A 9,401-nucleotide genomic window follows, 5' to 3' on the forward strand; every position below is an offset into this window, starting at 1 on the left:
AAAGACCAAGCAGACAAAGCAGAGTCAATTAAACGTGCTGTGTCCAGGTATGATAAACAAGCCAGTTCCCTCAAAGTTTTTACCACTGCTAAAAATCACGGGACAGAAGCAAGCTATCGCATTGCATTGCAAAGCATGGGAAGCAGTTTACGGATGGCGAATTTATTAAGGAGGCTTTTCTCAGTTGCTCAGATGCTGTTTTTGAAAGCTTGCCAAATAAAGAAACGATCAAGTCACGAATAAAGGACATTCCCAAGTCAGCTAGAAGTGTTCAGCGACGTATCGATGAAATGGCTGAAAATGTCAGAGCTCAGCAAACAGCTGGATTACAGTTCTGTACAGTACAGATACAGTTGCACTTTTTTATTATTATTATTATTATTATTATTATTATTGTTATGATTATTAAGCTCGAGCAGATGCAGGCTTTAAGACAAGGCACTGTGGTCTCAGTTTTGGTTTGGCCTCTCTTCCCAGAGCACTATGTTTATGAAATGTTTATGTGTTTTGAGATGTGCTCTATGGATGGAATAAAATTCCAGGTATATTGGAAATGTTTTTGTATTTTGTGTCATAATTTAACTTTGCATTATTGTTGATAATGGCACACTAGATGAGAAGAAAATTTCAAACTGGCACTCCATGTCACAAAGGTTGCCGACCCCTGCTGTACACATATGAATATATATATAGAACCCAACTGATACATGATGTTTGGATCAATACCAACGCTGATATTAAGGAGTAAAGAATTCTCAGGACCATATATCGGCCCGTATACAGTAAACTTCACTGGAAATGTAATAATTATAAACCAACTCAAGGATCTTTTCTGACATCATGTTCTGTCAAACCAAACAGTTTCATATTGACCAATACAGAAAAACATTTACACAGATCCGTCTGTGACGGGCCGGTACCCGCTGATAATACTGACTCACTCATCATGTGTCAATAAAAGACATGAAACCAGCTGAGTTTTCATGTGAATGTGGATCTTTCACATCAGTTTCAGGTAAAAGTACAGTTGTAACATACAAGTACCTCAAGACTGTACTTCAGTACAGTACTAGTAAAGTAGTAATTGTACTTAGTTACACTCCACCACTGGTTGGTGATGATGTCACAGCTGACATCTGATGAGTTTCTGTCTCACTGACCCACTAATGAGTTTTAATTGGCTTCATTAATTGACATCCATTAACTTGATGTCACTGACTGATGTTTTAATTAAGTGTTAATAAACGAGGCACTGCTGAAGGACACACACACACACACACACACACACACACACACACACACACACACACACACACACACACACACACACACTGTCTTACGTGGGTTTCCGTCCTCGTCCAGTTCGTCCATGTCCTCGGCCTGAGTGATCCAGTCCATGTACCCACACAGATCCTCCTCCATCTGCTGCTTCTCCCTCAGCTTCTGGAAATCTCCCCGAGCCTTCGCCTTCTCCCTCTCCTTACTGAACTCTCTGCAACGTTCACACAACGTTCACACAATATTTAAACCTTAAACAAACACCAGCGAGCCTCAACAGACCTGTGAAACTAAAACATTTCATCAGAGAGGTGACAAACCCGCTAAGGACTCCCAGAACCAGGTTGAGAACGAAGAACGATCCGAAAATCACCAGACTGACAAAATAAACCCAGGGCAGCTCAAACCCGATGGCGTCGTTCATCTGCACACACACACAGAGAGACACACACAGAGACACACAGTCAGGACAGTGAGACAGAAGACAGACAGTTGGGTCTGTTACCACATGAGGACATAGAGAGCAGGAGGCTTCTACCCAGTAGAGGACGTCAGTCCAGCCCTCCATCGTGATGCACTGGAACACCGTCAACATGGCGAAGAAGAAGTTGTCAAAGTTGGTGATTCCTCCGTTGGGTCCGTCCCACCTCCCCCGACACTCCGAGCCGTTAATGTTACACTGACGACCGTGACCGGCAAACGCACACGGCACCGGGTCGTCCTCCACGTAATTATCTGGAACAAGAGATTAAATTAAGAGTGGAGATTATTAATCTGCTCGTTAAGAAATTATATTTTAAATCTCAGATTTCATTCCGTTAATTTATGTTTCCTTTATTCTGACAAATGTTTTCATTATTATTACAACTTTAAATGTTGCAGAAACAGAGGAGGGATTTCTTCATATGTCCAACGTGCATGAAGAACAGAATAATCCCTGTTTGATGGACACGTTGAAATTATCAGACAGATGTGTGACAGCCGACTGTTCACTCAGATCACAATCTGACCTGAAAATGTGACAGATGGAATAATGTGTTTTACCAGCAATTCAGCTGAAGTAGCAGAGTAACATCTAATTTCTCATGTTTTAATGCTTGAGCATTTTCATGTTATGTTACTTTATGTTTATAACGTTTACTGTCAGTTGCAGCAGTTGGAGAACAGTATTTTTGTGTTTTCTTATGTTATATTCAAAAAGTCATTCATTCACCAGCAGTAGTAAAAAAAACAGTAGTTACCAGTGGGATCCAACAGAGGGAGTGTAGCACTTTTGAGCAATGTTAAGGAACACCTCGCGTCCTCCCTTCAGTCATTATACACATGATCTGAGGAAAGTTGTGTCCGTTCATCTTTCACTCAAACACTCCCTTTTCAGGTATGAGTTCCTCATAATAACGGTTAATATTTACTAGTGTGTTAGGTGAATGTGTATATGTGCTCAGGAAACTATTGGTAATACAGTATGTTCGTGTAGTGTGAAGTTATGGAGCTGTTTAACTGACGACGATTAAGCTAGCCACGTTAACCTCCTGCAATGCTAATGCTAATGCTACCGTACGTCGTCTGTGGAATAGTAGTACCTCATGGCCGTGGAAAAACTATGTGACTAGTGTTGTAGTGTGCCGGCTATTCTATATTTATGTTGTTGAAATGTTACTGAGTGAGTGTACTACTGTAAATTGTGAGTTGCAACATGTTATCAGTATATTAGAAGATAAAGTAAACATGTTATGTTTACTTTATCACTGGTATTTAAAGTTGGTTAATTAATACAAGTACTAGGTGACATAATAGATGTTTTGATGTACATTTACTATGGTAATATTCCAGTATAGTCGTATTTCAGTTCTGTAGATATCAGTGATGCCGGTAACGTGTTACTTAGTAACGCGTTACTCTAATCTGACCACTTTTTTCAGTAACGAGTAATCTAACGCGTTAATATTTCCAAACCAGTAATCAGATTAAAGTTACTTATTCAAGTCACCGTGCGTTACTATTATTTTTGTCATTTTCCTTAGTAAAAATATATATTTTTGCTTTCTTCTTGCATCTCGGGGAGTGTCACGTTTTCAGCATGAGGGCAACTCACGTGTACACCACGCAGCAACACAAACACAACAACAATGGAGGGAGGTGAGAGATGCGCATTTTCGAGCTGGAAATACAGTCATTATTTTGAGTTCGTGTCAAATAAAGATGAGAATATTAAGGTTCGTTGTACACTCTGTGCTGGCGCCAAAGTACTATCAAGCTTCAAAAACACGACGTCAAATTTGAAGAAACATTTGGAGTCGCAGCACAGCACAGTTAAGTTTACAGAGCAAGTCCCACCAGGTGGTGTTAAGCAGAGAGCTGCGAGCAAAGCCACGGCCTCGACTTCTGCAGGAGGTCCCCCACCTCCCAAACAACAAAAGCTGGACTTCAGTCAGTGGGGGAGAGTTGAAGAAGTTGGTCAGGCGGTATGTTGTAGAGGAAATGCTGCCCTTAAACACGGTTGACTCAAAAGTAACTTGTAATCTAACTAAGTTACTTTTAAAAACAAGTAATCAGTAAAGTAACTAAGTTACTTTTTAAAGGAGTAATCAGATTACTTTTTCAAGGTAACTGTGGCAACACTGGTAGATATTCAGCAGGAGAATTGTACACATTGTCATACTGGTGTTTGTATTAATAGTATGTGTGATGTGTGTATGTGTGATAATTCAGTCATTATATACATGATCTGAGGAAAGTTGTGTCCGTTCATCTTTCACTCAAATACTCCCTTTTCAGGGCTTTTACAAAAACATGTTACTTACACCCTCACACTTCAGACGGGGTGCATGCTAACACTGTTAGCTCAGCAGCTCCAGTGAAGACTTCATGTTAATAAAGGCTGTGAATCTGGTCTCCTCAGATCAGGTTGTGATCTCTGTGATCACAGCAGACGAGCTGCATGGAGACATCTGATGTTTAAATCATCTCCAGCTGCTTCAGCTGTTCAGCAGAACGCTGCAACTCTGTTTCACTGTGAAGCTCCAGAAATGTTCTGACTTAGATTACTGTGAACTGTTCCTTTAATGTGAAGCTATTTCAAGCTCTGATCACAGAGTTGGCCTGGAAATAGTCTGATCTCCCTCTGCCCCTGTGTGTGTGTGTGTGTGTGTGTGTGTGTGTGTGTCTGTGTGTGTGTGTGTGTGTGCGTGTGTGTGTGTGTGTACCTACCTGATCCTATGTAGTAGCAGGTCCTGTGCATGCGTCCTATGAAGAGCTCCAGGCCGATGATGGCGTAGATGATGATGACGAAGAGAACCAGCAGAGCAATGTGGAGCAGAGGAACCATCGCCTTCATGATAGAGTTCAACACAATCTGCAGACCTGACAGACACACACAGCTTTACACATGTACAACAATACAGAACACACACGCACACGCGCACACACACACACACACACACACACACACACACACAGCAGTCCAGTAAACTCACTGGGGACTCCAGAAACCAGTCTGAGGGGCCTCAGGACTCTGAAGGCTCTCAGAGCTTTGACGTCCAAACCTCCAGGTTTCCCCGGAACGTGATGAGTCGTCGCCTGAACATCAGATTTATGAGTCATAGTCTCCAAGACCACGCTGAATAACCTGCACAAACAAAGACAGCAAAAACATCAGAAGAAGAAGAGAAAGCTCGATGTTTAAAATCCATCTTGCAGAAACACTCTGATCATGAAAACAGAGCAAACAAGGGAAAAACAAAGATGATTGACAGCACAGTGTCATCTGCATACATTAATGTGTCGGTGTGAATGCGGCTGGGTTGCAGATTCAAATGATCCGATATCAATTAATAAAAACATAAAAATCATTTTGGTCTGACAGATACATTTTGGAGCCCTTTAATGCATCGTAAACTCTAATCGAATGGCCACAAAGGTTATTTCAAACACTCACGTTTCAGTAACCAATATAGCAGGGGTCGGCAACCTTTGGCACCCGTGCCACCGGTGGCACGCCGCGGCATAAACGCTGGCACGCTGGCACCTCAGTGTTCCTCACTTTATGTGTGTCCTGATTTCATGGGTTTGAGTGACAGCTCCCGCCGCAGCGCTGTAGCAGATGCAGGCTTTAAGACAAGGCACTGTGGTCTCAGTTTTGGTTTGGCCTCTCTTCCCAGAGCACTATGTTTATGAAATGTTTATGTGTTTTGAGATGTGCTCTATGGATGGAATAAAATTCCAGGTATATTGGAAATGTTTTTGTATTTTGTGTCATAATTTAACTTTGCGTTATTGTTGATAATGGCACACTAGATGAGAAGAAAATTTCAAACTGGCACTCCATGTCACAAAGGTTGCCGACCCCTGCAATATAGGCTACTTCTTTGTCCCCAGACTCCCTTAACAAATGTGTCAGTTTAGTGAGTTGTTGAGTTGGAGACACTTTATAAACTGTGTGAAACTCTGTCTCTGACTAATTCTTCATTATTTGTTCCTTCTTGTAAATTCAGCAAATGTTCTACATGAACTTCTTTCTGTCTTTGTGTAGAAACATGGAGTCTGTTTGTCCCAGTGATGGACGGGTTTGTTTCATATAGATCAGGAAGTGACATCACATCCCAGGTGGTCACTCAGACGCAGGTTAATGTAGCTGTGAAGTGACAGACTAGATCAGCTGAACACTGATCAGATCACTCAGTCTGAACAGACTCTGACTCTGGTTATTCAGAACTGGTGTGAATCCAGTTTTTTCTTCCTCTGTGTTGAGTCAGAACACTGAAGGCCTACAGAAACCCTGAGTGTCCCACATACAGGAGCCTCTCGGTGCATCATCTCTGACTGTAAAGTGGAACAGAGTGTCCTCAGGCAGTGTTACCATGACAACAGGCTTCATCATCATCGCCCAGAGGTCGTCCCGAGTCACGTCAGCGTCCCGCGGCGAGGACATTAACCAACATGGAGGACGAAGCTCAGGACCTGCAGGACTCAGTGTGACCTCAGCAGGTGACCGTCTGGTTTCCACAGGCTGAACTGAAACAAGTTGTTCTCTTTCATATCGAGCCGGCTGCTTTCTGTTTGTGTTGATACAAACCTCTGATGACTTCATCAGTTCATCACATCTGTGGACATCATGTCCATCATATCTGTATCTCAGAAGATACAGAAGGTGACTGCAGCTGCCTTTCTGGTGTTTCAGGAGTTTGTCTATGGACTCCAACATCCGGTTCTTCAGGAGCCTGAGAGGAGGACCAGAGGTGCAGCAGCCCTGCAGCAAGGCAGCGTTAACACCAGAGTGGTGGGTTAAATTCCCTGTTTCATTGCAGGGACTCTGGTTATGTTGTGACAGCGGAGGTTTATTGTGGGAGGGCGGATGTGTATATTTAGTTGCAGTGTGCAGTGATCACAGTCAGCTGTCACAAACACTCATCACAAAAACACTAAAATGAGATAAACTGTGGCGTCGCTGGAGGGTTTGTTCCTCCACTGACCACAAGACAGGAAGCTGCAGAGTCGACTGCAGTCACATCCAATTTACTGCTTCATCTCCTTAAACACTGCTTCAACTTCACAGAGAGACTCAGGAGAGCAACAGAGGACACCAGAGAGCTGAGTCTGAGGACAAGACCAGAGTCTAAGGGCAGGACCAGAGTCTGAGGACAGGACCAGAGCCTAAGCGCAGGACCAGAGTCTGAGGACAGGACCAGAGTCTAAGGGCAGGACCAGAGCCTGAGGGCAGGACCAGAGTCTGAGGACAGGACCAGAGTCTGAGGACAGGACCAGAGCCTGAACAGGACCAGAGCCTGAACAGGACCAGAGTCTGAGGACAGGACCAGAGCCTGAACAGGACCATAGTCTGAATAGGACCAGAGCCTGAGGACAGGACCAGAGCCTGAACAGGACCATAGTCTGAACAGGACCAGAGCCTGAACAGGACCAGAGCCTGAGGACAGGACCAGAGCCTGAGGACAGGACCAGAGCCTGAACAGGACCATAGTCTGAACAGGACCAGAGCCTGAACAGGACCAGAGCCTGAGGACAGGACCAGAGCCTGAACAGGACCATAGTCTGAATAGGACCAGAGCCTGAGGACAGGACCATAGTCTGAACAGGACCAGAGTCTAAGGGCAGGAAAAGAGTCTGAGGACAGGACCAGAGTCTGAGGACAGGACCAGAGTCTGAGGACAGGACCAGAGCCTGAACAGGACCAGAGCCTGAACAGGACCAGAGTCTGAGGACAGGACCAGAGCCTGAACAGGACCATAGTCTGAATAGGACCAGAGCCTGGACAGGACCATAGTCTGAATAGGACCAGAGCCTGAGGACAGGACCAGAGCATGAACAGGACCAGAGCCTGAGAACAGGACCAGGGCCTGAACAGGACCAGAGTCTGAGGACAGGACTAGAGTCTGAGGACAGGACCAGAGTCTGAGGACAGGACCGGAGTCTGAGAACAGGACCGGAGTCTGAGAACAGGACCGGAGTCTGAGAACAAGACCACAGCCTGAACAGGACCATAGTCTGAGAACAGGACCAGAGTCTGAGGAAAGGACCAGAGTCTGAGGACAGGACCAGAGTCTGAGGACAGGACCAGAGCTTGAACAGGACCAGAGTCTGAGGACAGGACCAGAGTCTGAGGACAGGACTAGAGTCTGAGGACAGGACCAGAGCCTGAGGACAGGACCAGAGCCTGAGAACAGGACCAGAGCCTGAGGACAGGACTAGAGTCTGAGGACAGGACCAGAGTCTGAGGACAGCACCAGAGCCTGAACAGGACCAGAGCCTGAGGAAAGGACCAGAGTCTGAGGACAGGACCAGAGTCTGAGGACAGGACCAGAGTCTGAACAGGACCAGAGTCTGAGGACAGGACCAGAGTCTGAGAACAGGACCGGAGTCTGAGAACAGGACCGGAGTCTGAGAACAGGACCAGAGTCTGAGAACAGGACCGGAGTCTGAGGACAGGACCAGAGTCTGAGGACAGGACCAGAGTTTGAACAGGACCAGAGTCCTGACATCCATCAGGTCTCCAGTTTTCTTACCCTACGATGACGATGACAAAGTCGAGCAGGTTCCAGCCGTTGCGGATGTAGGAGCTGGGGTGCATCACCAGGCCGTAGGCCAAGATTTTAAGGAAGGTCTCCACAGTGAAGATGATGAGGAAGACGTACTCCACTTGTTCCTGAAACAGACAGAACATGATCCTTTACACACAGGATCATTAGAAACAGGGCACAACATCGGTTGGAGCAGACAGAGTTTATTCCTGCTCTCAAGAGGATGAATCCACCAACAAGACTTTACATTTTACTACATTTTTACATTTTACACTTTACATTTTAACTACTGGAAAAAACTCTTTACACGTCATGTACACAAGATCTGTCATGTCTGTTTTAACTGTCAGACGACTGAATGAGGATTAAATTTAATGGCAAATAAATCGTTCCCCATCCAGAAACCTGGTCCAGATTATATACCGGGCCCTGTATGAGAAACATGGGCCGATCAGCTAGCTGAAGTTATTACTGACATTTTAACACACCAGTGATGACGGAAACAAACTACAAAATATTCAACATATTAAACAACAACTTTTTGATGTCTGTTGGTTTCTGACAGAACCAGGTTGATATTATTATATTATTAATATTATTATTATTTTAGGAAGAAACTTTAAGAAATATATCAGAATCAGCCTCTACGTCAGCAGATAATAAGTTTATGATTTGTTTAAGTAAAAATCTAAATGAATATCAGCTGATGAAACACGAACAGTCTCTGTGCAGTCAGATTTCTGCTTCCACATCAAAACGATGGAGGTGATCGGAGTTTAGTTTGTGCTACTCTCAGACTGAAACACAACATTTATATCTGGACAATAAATCCAACAACAACACTGGAGACAGTTTGTGTTTATCAGAGGTGAGGACGACTGACACTAGACATTTAGTGACGGTTTGTGTGTGTGTGACCTGGTAAACGTGGATGTGGAGAATTTGTGGTCGTTTCAGAGGATTAACGATCCGTCATCATCCCTGCCACACACACACACACACACGTTTGTCTTCCTATACTGGTGAGGACTCTCACAGCCAGCAGCCCTTTGAGGAAGACAGAATGTCCTCCTATTGTCCACTGCTCAA

At 44.5% G+C, this 9,401-nt stretch overlaps 1 protein-coding gene across 1 annotated transcript in view; it reads right to left on the reverse strand.

Annotated features, from left to right (window-relative positions):
• Positions 1-8,380, reverse strand: part of cacna1fb (calcium channel, voltage-dependent, L type, alpha 1F subunit) — a 44,761-nt gene extending 36,381 nt beyond the window's left edge. Inside the window, exons 1-6 of the mRNA XM_073469935.1 lie at positions 8,298-8,380; positions 4,755-4,906; positions 4,489-4,641; positions 1,817-2,013; positions 1,599-1,702; positions 1,341-1,492 (exon numbers count right to left, since the gene is read on the reverse strand). Coding sequence (XP_073326036.1) covers positions 1,341-1,492; positions 1,599-1,702; positions 1,817-2,013; positions 4,489-4,641; positions 4,755-4,906; positions 8,298-8,362 — 823 coding nt within the window. The 5' untranslated portion in view covers positions 8,363-8,380. The remainder of the gene's footprint in view (positions 1-1,340; positions 1,493-1,598; positions 1,703-1,816; positions 2,014-4,488; positions 4,642-4,754; positions 4,907-8,297) is intronic.
• Between the last annotated feature and the right edge of the window lie 1,021 nt (positions 8,381-9,401).

The sequence above is a fragment of the Pagrus major genome, chromosome 7, assembly GCF_040436345.1.
Source record: "Pagrus major chromosome 7, Pma_NU_1.0".
In the NCBI taxonomy this organism is placed as follows: domain Eukaryota; kingdom Metazoa; phylum Chordata; class Actinopteri; order Spariformes; family Sparidae; genus Pagrus; species Pagrus major.